The sequence below is a fragment of the Chelonoidis abingdonii genome, chromosome 24, assembly GCF_003597395.2.
Source record: "Chelonoidis abingdonii isolate Lonesome George chromosome 24, CheloAbing_2.0, whole genome shotgun sequence".
Classification (NCBI taxonomy): Eukaryota; Metazoa; Chordata; order Testudines; family Testudinidae; genus Chelonoidis; species Chelonoidis abingdonii.
In genome coordinates this window covers 7,742,873-7,759,113 of record NC_133792.1, presented here as the reverse complement: position 1 = coordinate 7,759,113, position 16,241 = coordinate 7,742,873, and the positions used below count along the sequence as shown (strand labels likewise).

General features: G+C 47.4%; 1 protein-coding gene across 9 annotated transcripts in view; it reads right to left on the bottom strand.

Moving 5' to 3' along the window:
* The window catches only part of CACNA1B (calcium voltage-gated channel subunit alpha1 B), a 521,426-nt gene that overhangs the window by 212,841 nt on the left and 292,344 nt on the right, over positions 1-16,241 (bottom strand). For all 9 annotated transcript variants that reach the window (XM_075060705.1, XM_032765199.2, XM_075060699.1 and 6 more), the window contains one exon: positions 3,225-3,340. In XM_075060705.1, the coding sequence (XP_074916806.1) occupies positions 3,225-3,340 (116 nt within the window). The remainder of the gene's footprint in view (positions 1-3,224; positions 3,341-16,241) is intronic.

Sequence of the window (16,241 nt, the reverse complement as noted above, 5' to 3'; positions counted from 1 at the left end):
CCACAATGAAAACTGATTCCAGTTTAAGGTCTCTGCCCCGATATTCAAAGCCTTCCATAGGACTGGTCCTAGATACTTGATGTTTCACTGGAGAGTTAAAACTATCAGCCAGTTTGGGGAGACTCGTGGGACCAGGAAACAGAACTCTGACAGAGTCAGGAATCGGGGCTGGCAGCAAAGCCAGTCTCCTGGCAACCTAATGAGTGCAGCTGGCCTGTAGTAGGCTACCTGATTGATTGAAAGAATCAGCAAACCAGCTCCTATGTGTAGCAGCTGTGATAGATCCTGCTCCTGCCCTGTCCCCAGCCCTGATCCTGCCTGGCCTCACATCAAGAACCCCAGTCTCAAACCTCATCTCCAGTTCCTGTCTTCTGACTCTGGCTCCGACCATTGGCCCTGGCACCAAGCCTCTGACTCCAATTCCCTGGCTACCATCCCCTGCTCTAACCACTAGCCATGACTCCTGTGCCAACCCCGAGGCACATCCACCCACATCTCAGTCACAGACAGACAGGAACTGAATTTAGACAGTTGGGCTCCCCCTCCCAAGAGATGAGATTGATCAAACCCCATTTAGAGCCAAATGCAGGACTCCTCTCTGGCCTAGCCTTCCCCCAACCAACTCCTATCTCCCAAACACTCTTCCAAACCTGCACGTGGAGCTGAGATGCAGTTTCCACACAAGCTCCTCTATTCTGTCACTCACAACTTCCTCAAGCAAATTCCATTGAACTAAAATGATCAGTGCTTGGTCTCAGCCCCAAGGTAAGCTCTGCTGGGAAGTTTAAGTAAAATTGGCTGTCTTCAAGCTTGGAAGCACTAAAAATACCAAAACCACTCTTCTAATTAAATTCCAGCTGAAATATTAGCATTTGCAAGGCTTAGAAATACTTAGCTTGTTTTATAATACTATTTGGCGGGGAGGGGTCAATTGAAGCTTTAAGAAAAGGAGTGTAATTTATTTTTAAGTCGAGCGCTTTCTATTTCTTTCCCGATCCTTTTGTTAAGAAAGCATTTGTTAAGTACTCCCTCAATGAAGGCTTCCTGTATTAAGTATACCTCATGAAAGCAGTCCCATATTAAGGATGTCACCGTTAAGCACACCTTCGTTTCAGATGCCTCAACTAGATACGCCTCTGCCAAAGTTATAAACTCCTCCATTAGAGCAGCCTCAGGTAAGTCCATTTCTGCATCCGTTAAAGGTACATTGCTTTGGTGATTTACCAGCAGTGAGCTGTCTCTAAGGTCTTTTAGTAATGCCTAGATTCTTACTTCTGCATTGCTTAAGTAGCCTGGTTGGTCCAGGACTGTCCACGATATGTTTCTCTTACCTTCCTCTGAAGCACCTTGTTCTGGCAAAATTCCCATTGACTTCACTGGGGCCAAGATTTCAAGAGCTGACTTCTGAGCACTTTGATTTCTCAGCTTTAGCATAGCCTCCAATGCTACTTTTTGCATTTAATGATTTCCCAGCCTAGCTATTTTTTTTCTGCTACATGAAACTTCCTTTGGGCTGTACTAGGACCCTGTATTACATTGTTATTGTATTTCCAACAATGCCTCACTAGGAGTGTTTTATTATTCCCTGATTCAGCTACTTCCTTTAAGCTTTGCAGTTCCAAATGTCATATGTCATTCGATAAAATGGAAACGATAGGCATCTCACAGCATTTGTACCACACGCTCATGTGACATTTAGGGCCAAAGTGACACAGCAGCCAGATGTTCCCACAGAGAGGTTCCACAGTGGTGTGCAAATTTAAGGGAAGAGATTTCACTGTATGTTTAGCAACTTACGCATCTCAATTTTCAAGCAACCACTTCCAGTAATACCTGGCACTTGCACAGTTCCTTTCAGCAGAATATGTCAAAGCTCTTTAACCAATCAGAGTAACACCAGGCCACTCCCTTGCAAGAACAGTGTTGTTATCTTCATTTTACCAATGAGGTAACCGAGGGTACCTCTACACTGGAGCTGGAGGTATAGCTTCTAGTTGGAGTAGACATACCTGCACTAGCTTTGATTGAGCTATCATACTGAATATAGCCATGTAGCCAGAGTGGCAGGATGAGCTAGCCTCCCAGAATACCTACGTAGGATCTTAGATAGGGCAGTACTCAGGGTGGCCAGGCTGAACCACTGCTTGTGCTGCCATGAGCACACTGCTGTTTTTAGCATGCTGAATCCATCAAAGCTAGCACATACATTTTTATCTGAGCTGGAAATTACACCTCTGGCTACAGCTCAGCTCAGAGAGACCAAATAGCCACAAGGGCCCCTAAAACAAGGCAGCTAGAGACGGGATTAGAACGGAGGCATCCTCTGCTTTAGCTACTAGATTAATCTTTAACTAATTTGAATCTGAACTAGCACAAAGTTGTAAACAAATGGAGGGACAATTTATGAATAGAAAGCAATGTGAATCTTTCCTTTCTTCAGTGCTAAGGAACCACAGAATTAAAAGGGAGGTAAAGTGTGGTTAACTAATTGAGAGTAGTTCCTGTTGAGCAGTTACTTTCAATAAAGCTTGGTCAATACAATTGGCTTTTGACTGTCACTCTGCAGAGTACAGTGTGAAATAATGGGTTCAGGTGACCATACAAACTGCTGCTGCTGCTTCCTCCTACTTAATATTTCAAAGCTTCAGCCTTTCCTCTCTGACCAGACTGTCAAAATTCTTATCCAGGCGGCTGTCATCTTCTGTCTTGACTACTGCAATCTCCTCTTCAAATCCCAGCAAATGTTAATGCCTCTGAGGAATTCATAGAGGGGCAGAGCTATCCATGGATGGGTTTGCAGAGGGGGTAAAAGCCATCCAAGGAATAAAGGAAAAGAAATGAAGCCACTGGAGAAAGATAAGGTCCTTTTTTTCAAATACAGGCACCTTGGCTGTGCATGGTAAAACACAGACACAGATGTTACAAGCATGAACAAAGAGACAGGTATGGGCACAGAATGAGTCACTGCAAGCACTTGTCCATTTTGCACGTGCAACTGTCTATTTTGAACACACAGTTATTTGTTTGCAGAATCATATTTTGTGGGTGCAACTTAGGGAGCAGTGAGGACAGTGTCCCCTGCAGTGTCAGTCAGGGTTTCAATGCTATTTAAAAGGGGGAAAGGCTTAATTTTTTCAACACAAGTTGTTTCTTGAGCATCACAAGGTGGCCAAGTCACAGCACACGCAAATCGAGACAAAGCAGGAGGAGGGTTCTGTCCTTACCTGCCTTGAAGATCCACTCCAAGTACCCGTTCAGCTCCCGTTCGATCTGCTGCTGCCTACGGAGCTTCAGGAAGGCCCGGCGGTTTTCCACCCTCTCGCGCTCTTTGGCAAACTCGCTGCAGAGAGAGTGAACGTGTATTACACAAGGTCAGGACAGCTTAACAACGCCTCCTTTCTCCTTCAAATTTACTTTCAAAACTCTCCTTTGCCGGGAGGCCTACAAAACACTTGACAATGGTTAGGTAGCAGGTGTTCTGACAAATATGGTCCCTTTGTTTCCTTTTCCTTCCCTAGCTGCCTGTCTCCACCTGCCGCCTCAGGTCTTATACTCAGATTGTAAGCTTTCTGTTCTGTGTTTGCTTAGCCCAATGGGGTCCCATCCAGGACTAAGGCGCTGAGACACTATCACAATACAAATAAATAAAACAATAATAAGACTGCTGCTGCTACTACTAAGACTACATAATAAGGTGCATGTAAACAAAAACCTCTGCTCTTCCCAGAACCACAGCTTAATAAAGATCAAAATATCCCACAGCAGAGCTCCCTGTAGGACTAGTCATGCTGAACGGGATCAGGGCACAGACAGCCTTTTAGAATTCGAAATGGGGAGTTTTAGCCCATCTCTGAACTTTCACAGGCCTGGGCGGAGGTTCACCAATGCAAGTCAAACTTGAATCAGAAGTGCTGGTGGGCACTTGGCAGTTATGGTCAAGCATCTCACACAACCCTAGGCTCAGAATCCGGGAAGTCCCATTAGCTGCTAAAATGACATGGAAATCCAGAGTCAAAACGGAACTATAAAGAAGAGTCTGCCAGAAAGTACCCAGAACACGGAGTCATCTAATGTATCCCCCAGCCAGAGCAAGTATCTCTTACACATTATATTCTAGTCTGTGTTTAAATCACCCTAGTGACCGTGTATCCACCACTTCCCTCAGGAGGCTATTCTGCAGCCTAACACACATCACTATTAGAAGCTTTTCCTGATACTTACCTGAAGTTCCTTTAGCACAGGCTAGGTCTACACTGTGGGGGGAATCGACCTACGATAAGCAACTTCAGCTGCGTGAATAGCGTAGCTGAAGTTGGTGTATCTTAGGTTGATTTACCTGACCGTGAGGATGACAACAAGTCAACTGCTGCCACTCCCCCATCGACTCCGCTTCCACCTCTCACTGCAGTGGAGTTCCGGAGTCGATGGCAGAGCTATCAGGGATCGATTTTATCACGTCTACACTAGACATGATAAATCAATCCCCAATAGATCGATCACTACCCGCCGATCCAGTGGGTAGTGTAGACGTACCCTCAGTTTCAATTCACTGACTCCCAGTAACACAGCTTTGAATATCTCTGCCTAGTCCCTCACTCACTTTGTGGCTGATTCTGGTCTCACCTGGGGGTAAATCAGAAGTGACTACACTGAAGCCAATGGAGTTTACACTTGGGTAAAAGTGGTGTGAGGGAGATCAGGATTGGATCTTTGGTGTCCACACCTTCCAAGTACTTACAGATTACTCATAGACTCATAGGTCAGAAGGGACCAATATGATCATCTAGTCTGACCTCCTGCACAAGGATGATCCTCTTATCCCCCAGTTAGTCATCACTGAGCCAAGCTTGGCCAGTCCCCACAGCCTTCCAGTTAATTTTTGTTATTCTTTTCTAGATTCCCATTCAAAGCATCTAACCCTGTTATCCAAACATGCACTATGGTTAAAAACCAGCAAGGCTGGGGGTAGGGGATTAGAGGTCCCTGAGGCAGCTTCATGATTTTCATTTAATCTGTCAAAGCTGACACTTTGGCTTAGCCTGAAGAAATTGTCTGACCTGTTTCAAAGGGACTGCAGTGAGAGCTTGATTCACAGCACAGCGCGACCGGCTACCAGCTGATACTTGCCATCAACTGTGCCATTATTCTGCTCTTCAATCTCAATCTTATGCCTCTCCGCTCCCCTCCCACATCCAACAGCACAACTCATGACCCCTTCCTTTGGATGGAGGAGCAGCTGCATCACTCCCGGTCTCAAGTGCCTGCCTTGGTATTTGGTGGGCGTCTAGCTTGCGATTCGCAAGCCTGCATGTGTCAGCAGGGATACCGATTTTCCTCTCTGTCTTTTTTTAATATTCTCCTTTCCGGTTCAGTGCCCATCGGTCCAGGCCATGGGACCGCCAGTCAGTTTTGACTTCTTTCAAAGAGAGGAGGAATGAGATTTGACAGCGCCAGGGCAGTGACGGTACTCGTATAAAACTGCCGGGTGTGGAAGCACAGCTGGGCTATGATTGCTGCTACACAGTGTTGTTACACTCCAAACAATGCAGGGCTAGATTGTGCCAGATAAGCACAGCCGCGAGTAGGAGGTAATGTGGTGTTGCACAGCCCCAGGCAGAGTATCATGAAGGACTGTGCTTATCCTGTGCCCTGTCCAAGATTTAGAGCAGTGGGAGGCACACAAGCAGCGCCAAAGTCTCCCCGTCCCCCTTCTGGGCAAGGTGCATTGCAGTGGCCCCGGACAGAACAGTCTTTGAGATCTTCTGAGTGCAGGGACTATGAATGTTCTTGGCTCTTAAGCAATGCACCTAAGATGTGGAGGGAGGCCCCTTGCACATACACATCCCCCCACCAGCACCACCAGTCATAATCTGGGCCCAGGGAAAAGTAAATCCTAGCTGGGGTTAAATATGCTCTTGGCTATTGACTAGTGGGTTTAGATCCTGCAGCGAATGAGTGTGCTAGGGCACAAGACTGTAATACTGTAGCTCCTAACCAGGCTGTCTGACACCCTGCTTGTAAGACGTGAGGTTAGATGCTGTGACAGGCTCCAGCCAACACTGACTAGCAGAGGAAGTTGCACGTAATCAGCTATCACAGATACAGTCCCTGGAGACACGTTACAGTGACCTCTGCCAGGTTCAGCCACAAATGGAATATGTTTAATCCTAAGGTTATATGCTATAACACTGCCACATGCAAGAACAAGGCTGAATCCCAGGCCAGGTCTCTTGCGCTCCAATGCTGGCTGAGTTTGGACAAGCTGTGGAGGAAGGAGCACCTCAATTCACTTCTCATTGACTCTCTGGTATGATTAAGCAGCTGCCACTCAAGCCACTTGGACTGCAGACAAGGGCACTTTGGGGAAGGGTTTTCCTGGTGGTGAAGTGTAGATGCCTGGTGGAAACAGAGGACTATCCCTCTGCATCTGCTCACAGTGGGGGAGATAATTTTTCCCCTCCATTAAAGTTTTCAACAAAACCCCATCCCACCTCACACACACACATTTTCTTAAACATTTTTCTTTGGTATTTCTCCCCCCATCCCCTTTGGTTTGTTTTGGCACAAAACTGAAAACCAACAAATTCTCAGGTTTTCCAGTTTTGGGGTTTTCGACAACTGCCCTCCCCCGAAAATGTTCACAAATTTCTGTTAAATCCAAAAGCCATTTTCCATTAAAAATAATGTGTTAGAAAATTTTCATTTAGCTCTAGCTGAGAGCACAGAAGGACCCAGAGATGGGGGTGGTTGGCATTAAATAAGCCTTCTGATTTATTTAGCAAAATTGTTATTTTCACACCAGTGACAACCAAAAATCCCTCACAGTGTCACAGAACTGAAAGCAGGAAAGAGCTGTCTGGGCATCCCGCCACACAGCAGAGCAGCTCTCACCCGACAGGACTATTCCTTGTCAGGTGATTCCCAGCATTGTGCCCCGTTCACACAGTGGGGCTAGTTTCCACAGACTGTGGCCTTCTACGTTTCAGTGGGTGGATGCTCCGCAGAATGGTCTCACTCATACTTAGGGCAAGAGGTAGATGAAGCACAAGAGAGTGCTCTCACCAGGGAGGTGTGAGGTGAGAAGCAAACAGCAGTGACCCAGGCAGGCAGGGTCACACGCCTTTCACACGCCAAGCTCTAACTTTAGGAGAGGAGATTTTTCCTCATTCTTTTTCATTGTGAATTTAATGCTGCTGGTGAAGGATGCCAGACTGACAGCCCTGGAGACAGAAAGGCCTTATCTATCCACAGGACAGGCAGCAGCTTCTCCAACAATACACTGCAAGCTGGAGCTGGAGACAACCATTTCCAGGGACTGGAAGCCTGTTCATCTCTTTTCCAAGTGTCCCTCTTCTCTTTCACCTACTGTTGTGCAAATGAGTTCAACGTGCTGGCACCAGAGACAGACTCAGAGTGGTTCAAGGAAATGGAACAAAATATCACAGGTGGTTTCACTGATCTACTCTTGTGAGTAAGCTGGTATGTACAAAGGGAAAAGCATGCCCCCCTCCAGGGCATAAACTCCATCTAAGTCTGGTGATCCAAGACAGTACCAGGTTATCAAGGTGCTGATGGAGGCAGCCACCTACATAGCCCAATGCAGTTGACTCTAAAAATTTCTCCCATCATATCCCACTTTTACCAAGGCAAACGACAGGATTGGGATGAGGGGTAGTGGGAACCTGGAGTCTTGGAATAATTTAACTCAGGCTACCTCAAATTCCCATCATCCCCTTCAGCCTCCCATCAACCTCCCTGTCCATCTATGTGCTCCCAGAAGCCAGACTGTCCCCCTACCTGCTCCCTAATGGCTCCCTGCTGTTTCCTCCTCCATCTCACTCTCTCCTGTCTCAGGAGCTCCCTACTGGCTGGGCACCAGCAAGGGGGAACAGTGAGACCATGGCACCAAAGAGGTTCTCCCCACACCATAGTTCGCATGGCACCAAAGAGGTTCTCCCCACACCATAGTTCGCCATAGTGAGGCCGGCAGCTGGGAGGCCTCGCTGTGGCAAACATCATACTCAACTCTTTGCTTGGATACAAGCAAATCAAACATTATAAGGACTATATATGGAATATATCTGTAATAAATCACACAGACACCACACTCATGAACAGGGAGCAAACCCATGACGTTCAGCATGGAAACCACTTGAGCGAAAGGAGTCATTTCTTTCGCTCAGAGTAGCAGGCTGTTCAAGTTGCTGGAGCCAGACCGTAGGAAGAGACACAAAGGGTGGTCACCCCCTGGGTGGGTAGAAGATGAAAGTAAATCAGGGTGTAAAAAACGTCAGGATGGCCATTTTGGGGGAAATCATAGCTAAGGAAAAGAAGAGACCATTAAACTAATCTAATCACCACCAGGACCAATAGGGGATTATTGCTTGATGAAGGTCTTCCAAGTGGTTTATCCATGCTAGCTGTAAATATTTCAAGCAATGTGGTTTCCACAATTTTGCATAAACTGTGTCACAGCATCCAAACCCTTGGCTTCCTTCTGTGGGTCTGCAGAGCAGGTCTCAGGGTTAGCTCTGCCACTTTAGAGCAAGCCAGCTGAAATGCAAGTGTCGGACAATTTGGCCGTCGTTCTTGGGTTTCCTACCGTCTCTCTGGGTCAGCTACTCCTGACTTTCTGTGTGATCTCAGCCAGGTCCTTCAACCTCCCTGAGTCTCATTTCCCCATCAGTAGAATGGGGACATTAACATTTACCCATCTCAGATGAAAAGTGCTATGTACAGTTTATTAATAATTATTATTATATACAATTACCTTCTTATACAGAGCCATATAACTGTGATGTACATAAATTATCAGAACACAGTTCCTAAAATAGGATGGCAGCCATAGGCTATTGAATTGAAAGCCATGCTCTGTACAAGCAGAGAGAGAGAGAGAGAAACTGAAGCACAGACCTAGCAGAACAGCTTCGTCACCATTCCGTGCCCAAAAAGAGATGAGTTGGGTGCATGCAAACGCCCTTTTAGTTTGTGAAACAGAACCTAGTTCAGATGCCTAGAGCTCCGTCACCTCAGCTGGGAATTGACCTTCCACTGATGAAGAGCTGCACTGAATCTGTGGCGCATGGCATGCAGGAAGCTAACTGCACGCAGCACTGTGTGGGAAAACAATCTCATCCAACTGAAGCCCAGCCGTATGAACACAACTGGTGAGAAGGCTATTCTTCCTTCTAGGGCTGGCAAGCCAGGCAGATGTTGCAGAGTCTGGGTTGGTCACTGGCTGAAGAGAATTCTCTTGGTGGAAAAATAAAGTAGACTAAGAGAGATGATAAGCCCTGCAGAGGCTAAATTTGGAAGCTATTGTTACTGAATGTAGGGCAGTGCCCAAGAACAGGCTTGCTAGGGAATAGCAAGCAGTATGTTAAACAGCCTAGTCATTCAACAGCCTAGAGAAAAGGACAGCTGACACATAATTCAAGCTGAAAATAAGATTTGGAGTAAGGCAACATCTCTGGTTCCCTGGGATCCCAGACCCCACAGTCAGAGGAAGAGTGAGTGCAGCAGTGAATCTGTCAGCATAGCATGTGGTGGTGCCAAGCTTGCCTGAGTGGTGCCAGACAGCCGCACGCTGGTGTGCCTCATTTGGCAGGAAAATTAAATACTGAGGAGTGGGAGGAAGGCAAGAGCTGTTTATGGGGCGGGGGGCTATGTGGGTGGGGGGAGTTTATCAGAGGAGAGGAGAAGATGCACCATGTTAAGAGGCTGGGAGTGTCCCAAAATTCTGGTGGAACAGGGACCAATTTAGTTTTAATCTACCCTTGATGTGACCGGTGATGAAGGAACATCAAAAGGCCCAGAGGTTTGGTGAAGATAGTTCTCCTAAATGTTGTATGCTTCTCAGAGTCTTCTCCAAACCTTTCAGGAAATTAAAACTGGCCTAAAATCTCCCAAGGACCTGCTGCCTATTAATTTCATTTGGTGGCCCTAATTCTTATATTATGAGGAGTAAATAACACTTCTTTATTACTTGCCGCACACCAGTCAGATTGATTATAGACCTCATCATAATAGACCAAGAATATCAGGTTGAAAGAGACCTCAAGAGGTCACTAGTCCAACGCCCTCCAAAGCAGGACCACACCAACTAAATTCCTCCCAGCCAGGGCTTTGTCAACTGGCTTAAAAACCTCTAAGGATGAGATTCACACCTCCCTAGGTAACATTCCAGTGCTCACCACCCTCCTAGTGAAAAATAGTTTCCTAATATCCCAACCTAAACCTCCCCCACTGCAATTTGAGACCATTACTTCTTGTTCTGTCATCTGCCACCACTGAGAACAGCCGAGCTCCATCCTCTTTGGACACCCTTGAGGTACTTGAAGGCTGCTATCAAATGCCCCCTCACTCTTCTCTCTGCAAACTAAATAACCCCAGTTCGTCAGCCTCCTGTAAGTCATATGCCCCCAGCCCCCTAATCATTTCGTTGCCCTCTGCTGCTGACTCTCTCCAATTGGTCCACAACCTTCTGTAGTGGGGGGACAAAACTGGACGCAACACCAGGTATGGCCTCACCAGTGCCGAATAGAGGGGAATAATCACTTCCCTCGATCTGCTGGCAATGCTCTCCTACTTACAGCCCAATATGCCATTGACTTCTTGGCAATGAGGCACAATGCTGACCATATCAGCTTCTCACCACTGTAACCCCAAGTCCTTTTCTGCAGAACTGCTTCTAGCCAGTCGGTCCCCAGCCTGTAGCAGTGCATGGGATTCTTCCTTCCTGCACTTGTCCATTAACCTCATCAGATTTCTTTGGCCCAATCCTCTATTGCCTAGGTCACTCTGACCGATCTACCTCCAACGTATCGCTCTGCCCCAGCTTAATGTCATCTGCAGACTTGCTGAGGGTGCGATTAATCCCATCATCCAGATCATTAATAAAAATGTTGAACAAAACTGACCCCAAGGCCGACCGCTGGGGCACTCCACTTGATACCAGCTGCCAACTAGACATTGAGCCATTGATCACTACCTTTTGAGCCCGACAATCTAGCCAGCTTTCTATCCACCTTTTAGTACCCTTAGTCCACCTTATCCCCCTTTAGTTATCTCTTTTCCAAACTGAAAAGTCCCAGAACCTTGCTGGAGGCACGTGGTGAGAAATTTTGCTTGAATCTAACACAGTTTGTTCAGTTAGGCACCAGTAAACATTTTCTCTTTATTTTTCTTGTAACCATTTCTGACTTTTATGCCTAATTACTTGTACTCACATAAAATCTCTCTTTGTAGTTAAGAAACTTGTTTTACTGTTTTCTCTAATCCAAAGTGTTAAAGCTGAAGTGTCTGGATAACTATTTAAAATATTAAACTGTTATATTATTTCCTTAAAGGAATAATGGACTGAATATATTTGTACTTTCCAGGAGAGGGCTGGGCAGTAGACACCACACATTCCTGGGGGAAGATCTGGGACTGGGGGCAAGCTGGGGTCACCCTGAAGTATAACCAAGGCTGGTGAGGGCCAGGGTGTAGCTGGCAGACAGCAGCTACCCACAGACAGTCAGGGTGTAGCTGACAGGCAGCAGTTACCCACAGACACTCAGGGTGTAGCTGGCATTGCACGCTGGCAGGTTGTTTGTGAGCATCCCAGGTGGGAGCTACTACAGCAAAGCATTGTGAGGCACCCAGCATTGCATATCAGGGTGACACAGCCCCCCACTAGTTTGAATCGTGCCCCAGTTTGTCACATAGGATCCAGCCTGGTTTGGTCTGGAGCACTGAATCATTGACAGGCCTAATCTTGGGAGCATTCAGTCTGTTTCTCCGCTAAGGAAATGGGGTGATACTCTAACCCTTTCCCCATGGCCTGACAGTGACTGTGTCTCCATCATCAAAAGCATCCACACATAAGCAGGAACACTTGGCTAGACTTAAGGGATGGTGGGAGGGAGCAGGTTCCTTAGACTTCTCTGGCTCATTCAGCTGTCCTGTGGGGTGGGAGAAGAGGAAGGGTGGGTTTTGCTTAGCCTTCCCTTTCATTCTGTGGCCATCATGCTTCTGATGAAGAAAGTCATTCCCAGGTGGGACATGCCACATGTCTAAAGACAGCAGTGTCACAGCTGCATGGGTTACCAAGACGGCCATCTTGAGTCAGACCAATGGTCCATCTACCCAGTATCCTGTTTTTGGCCAGACTGTAGTTGGTACATCCCTCCATTGTTATCAATCTCTGCCAGCCCATGGAGTGCTTGCTCCTGAGGCTGCTCCATCTTGAACTTTCACATCTTTGTCGCAATATGCTGCATCTCCTCAGGTGGTTGTCAGCTAGTGATGCTGCATCTGCCAGCCTACCCTTTCTGCAGCAAGCTCACGTTCTCCCTTCCTGTAAATCCCAGCTACAAAGTCCTTCAAAGCCCCTGCAGCTCGTCTCACTGAGAATCCGATCTTGTTAATGTCCTTACGATTCCCTCAGTAACCATATTAGTGTTCCAGTGTTTATGAGAAGCAGATCCTTGCTCCAGGGGAAGAATTTATTCTGCAGGTTCATGTCTCTGCTGTGTCTTCCTGGAGCACAGTAAATCCATTGTAACATGCAATCCCTCCCGGCTGCAGCAAAAAAGCACCCACTTTGTGATTCTGTTTATACAACTAAAAGACATACGGACACCAACCTTTGGTGACTCTAACATCCATTTAATCACTGCTAACCTGCCCTAGGAGAGACAAAAAGCAACGAGCGTGCCCTAAGGAGAAAAGAAAAGAAAAGAAAAGAAAAGAAAAGAAAAGAAAAGAAAAGGTTAGAAGACAGGGAACCAATCCTGCAAAGCATTGCCAAATGCAGATGAATTTGCAAATGCAGATGGCATTCCATGCTGAGCATCTGTCAATCCCATTGGCTTCTAAGGATGCTTAGGAATGGGTCCAGGAATTAAAATGGAGAGTGGTTAGGGAGCCATGAAGAAGACGTAGAAAAAGACAGTGGAAAAAGAGGCAGGGGTTTTGAGATACAGTAGCAAAGCTCAGAACTTGAGCACGGTTAAATGTAGGCTTTCTTTCCTTTGATTCCTGCCTTGTTTAGCTCCAGATGGATGTATTTTCAGTGGGAAAGTGTCACTTGAAACAGGGCCAGCAACCCTTTGAACTCTTTTGGAAGCTGAATAATTCAGGTAGAAACCCACCATCTCGCCTTGGGATGCGGCAGACCTCTGGGAGCCTGAAATGGTAGGTCAGGGATATGGCTGCAAGAGAACAGAGACCCCCATCGAGCCAACCTTCACATGTCCCAGCATGCCGGCCACAGCCCGACCACCTCAAAGATGCCAACCTTTGGTGTTGCTCAGAAAAGCTCCTCTGTGCAAAGAACAAAGGCAGGCTCAGCAGCAGCTGAATTATTCATATCAACAGATCAGAGCCATGGGGGAGGAATGGGCAAGGCGAGGAGAGAACATCTTTCTCTTCAATACACTAACCAGAGCAGTTGCTGAGAGGTTACAAACACAGGTAGAAAATAAAATGAAATTTGTCTTTAGAAAAACAAAGGCAAGTAAATCTGGGGGGAAATAATCTGAAGCCTATATATGGTGGGAAGGGAGAGAGATGCAGACAGCCGCAAGTCAAGAGAGATCCAGGAGTGACAAGGGCCACAAATTAAAGAGGATTTTGCAATGCATCACGGTAGCAGCACAGGCCAACACAATTGGAGGCTGCTTGCACAGAGGAAACAGGGTGCAGCGCAGGAAAGACACAAGTCCATGGCTATCTGGCTCTGGTGTGACCATGCAGAGAACACTGTGTTTGTAGGGTGACCAGACAGCAAGTGTGAAAAATCGGCATGGCGGTGGGGGGTAGTAGACACCTATAGAAGAAAAAGCCCCAAATATCGGGACTCTCCCTATAAAATAGGGACATCTGGTCACCCTATGTTTTTGGCACCTTGCTACCAAAAACATATAAACGAAGTGAAGAGAGATCAGTGAAGGCTGAAGGACACAAATTTATCTTAGGTACGTACAGGCCTGCTCTCCTCTTCCCAATCAGATAGTACTATCTGAGTACCTCACTACTTTTAACACATTTAATCTTAACAATAGCCTTGTGAGGTAAGGTAGCACTATTAGCCCCATTTCCCAGATGGAGAATCGAGGCACAGACAGGCTAAGCAATTTGCCCATGGTCATGCACAAAGACTGTAGCAGAGTAGAAAATTGAATGGAGTCTTTCCAAATCCCTGGCTACCAGCATGACCATCGGGCCATCCTTCCGTTCTCTTTAGGAGGGAAAGAATTAAATATGTCTAGCTTGGCTAGGAAATCACTTGGAAGGGAGGTGGTTACAATCTACAGGTGCAAGAAAGGTGTACACACCCGGAACAAGGAGGAATTGTTTAGAGCAATACAAGGGGTATAACTGGGCTGAGATGAGATGAGATAAAATTAGGGAAGTGAAGCATTTGGCAAAACATCAGCAGGAAACTTCTAACAGAACTTAGACAGCTTTGGCTGCAGCACTGCCTCCCACGGGAAGGGCCGACTGCCCTGTCACTTTGGATGTATCAAACTGGAGAGCAGGCTCTGAGAGCCATGGAGAAGGAAAGTTACGTGTCTGCTCTCATGTGCCTTCCTTAGGAGCTGTGCATAGCTCGTGCCTTTCAGCATCATTCCTGGGCATTCCCCTCTGAACGGAAGCAATTGCAAGGATGGCGTAACAGAAGCAGCAACTGTGGCCCCCGATGCTGGGATGAGGCAGCACATCAACGCCAGTGCATGGAGCTGTGTGCCCGTTGCAGGCACTGCTGCGCTAGCGGCATAGATCGGACATGCTGATGGGGTTTGCACGGGGAGGTCCACTGCTGTTGGGAGGAAAGGAGGGCACACTGTCATCTCTGGCCATGGAGCAAATCTGAGGCTGCTCCTGCACTGTGGAGAATACAGCTGATGGATCCTCCTGGCAGTGGCTATACCAGCTATGTCTCTGCACTTCCCTCAGCCTGCGATAGCCCATCCCTTATCATGCTAGGCTGACTGTCCCTGGAGAAGGTGTGGGAGCACCCCGTCTGCCTACAGGTAGTCTGTGGGGTAACTGCCACGGTGCCTAAAGTAGAGCAGCCTTGGCTGGTTGAGCCCCCATAGCCTCGTGAACCTGGTGTAACTGCACTACTTGCACCATTGTAGCTATGCCCCTGAACATAGCCCCTGTGAAGCTCAGCTTTGCAGGGCACTAGGGCTGCAGCCTCCCTGTTCAGGCTCTCCCCATCTCTCCACCTCCACCACACAGCAGAATCATGCCAGCACTGCTGCGTGCACAGCTTTCTGCAGCCCCTGCCTGGCCCAGTAGCTGCGCTGCCGCTGCAGCGTTGACACTAATGGAAAAGTGGTAGCACCAGTAAACCAATGGGCTTGAGAGTCACACAGGAAGCAGATGCCCCGAGTGAGAAGGTGCCTTTTTTCAGCATCAGTTTCTGAAGCATAAAGGCACTTGTGTAACGACACCAGCATCTGAGCCAAAAGATTAAATTGCCAACATTTAACCATACGCTTCAAGGAAGCATGAGGGAGGAGTAAGATTTGATGATGATGATGCAGATGACAGAGCACATTGCTGCAGATCTGCCCTCAGTGCTCTCACTAGCTACATGAAATCCCCAGCATGCCCAGTGCTATCCAACCCCATCTGGCCTTCGGGCTGGCGTCTGGCTGCGTCATGCTGTGCATAGGAAAGACAGCGTCCCCATTGCTTCCTGATTGGACTCAGACGGGGCTACCTGGAGGGCAGGAGAAGCCCAGCTGGCAGAGACACCAGCCCTTGCTAATAGCTGCCATTTATCTCAGGAAGGGCCAAGGTCTAGGCTCGATCAATCCTGCACAGCCAGAGCTGCTGCTGCTGCTGCTTCCACCTCATCACTTGCACAGAGGAGAAAACAACTCTCCTCAGCTAGCTGAAAAGGGATGAAAGCATTACTGAAAGAGCGATGCTCACAATCAATCCAGGCTTTGCCACCATTTCTATCTCTTGAGCATGGAGTGAATCAAGCATGAATCGAGCAGAGAAAGCACCATGTATTCCCAGAGACAGGGAAGCGGAAAGGCCCAGGGATGAGCCCTTTCATGTCCTTGCGGCCTCTTTGTCTTTACACCAGTTTTGATTTTGTTTTCCTGGTCCAGGAAGTAATGCTGCCAATCCCGTCAGTGCAGCTCTGAGACGGGGGCTTGGGGACAGCAGCCCCATTTATCCCACAGTGTCAAGGGCCATTTTCAACAGCGCCAGAACATGAGAGGTAGTTCTGA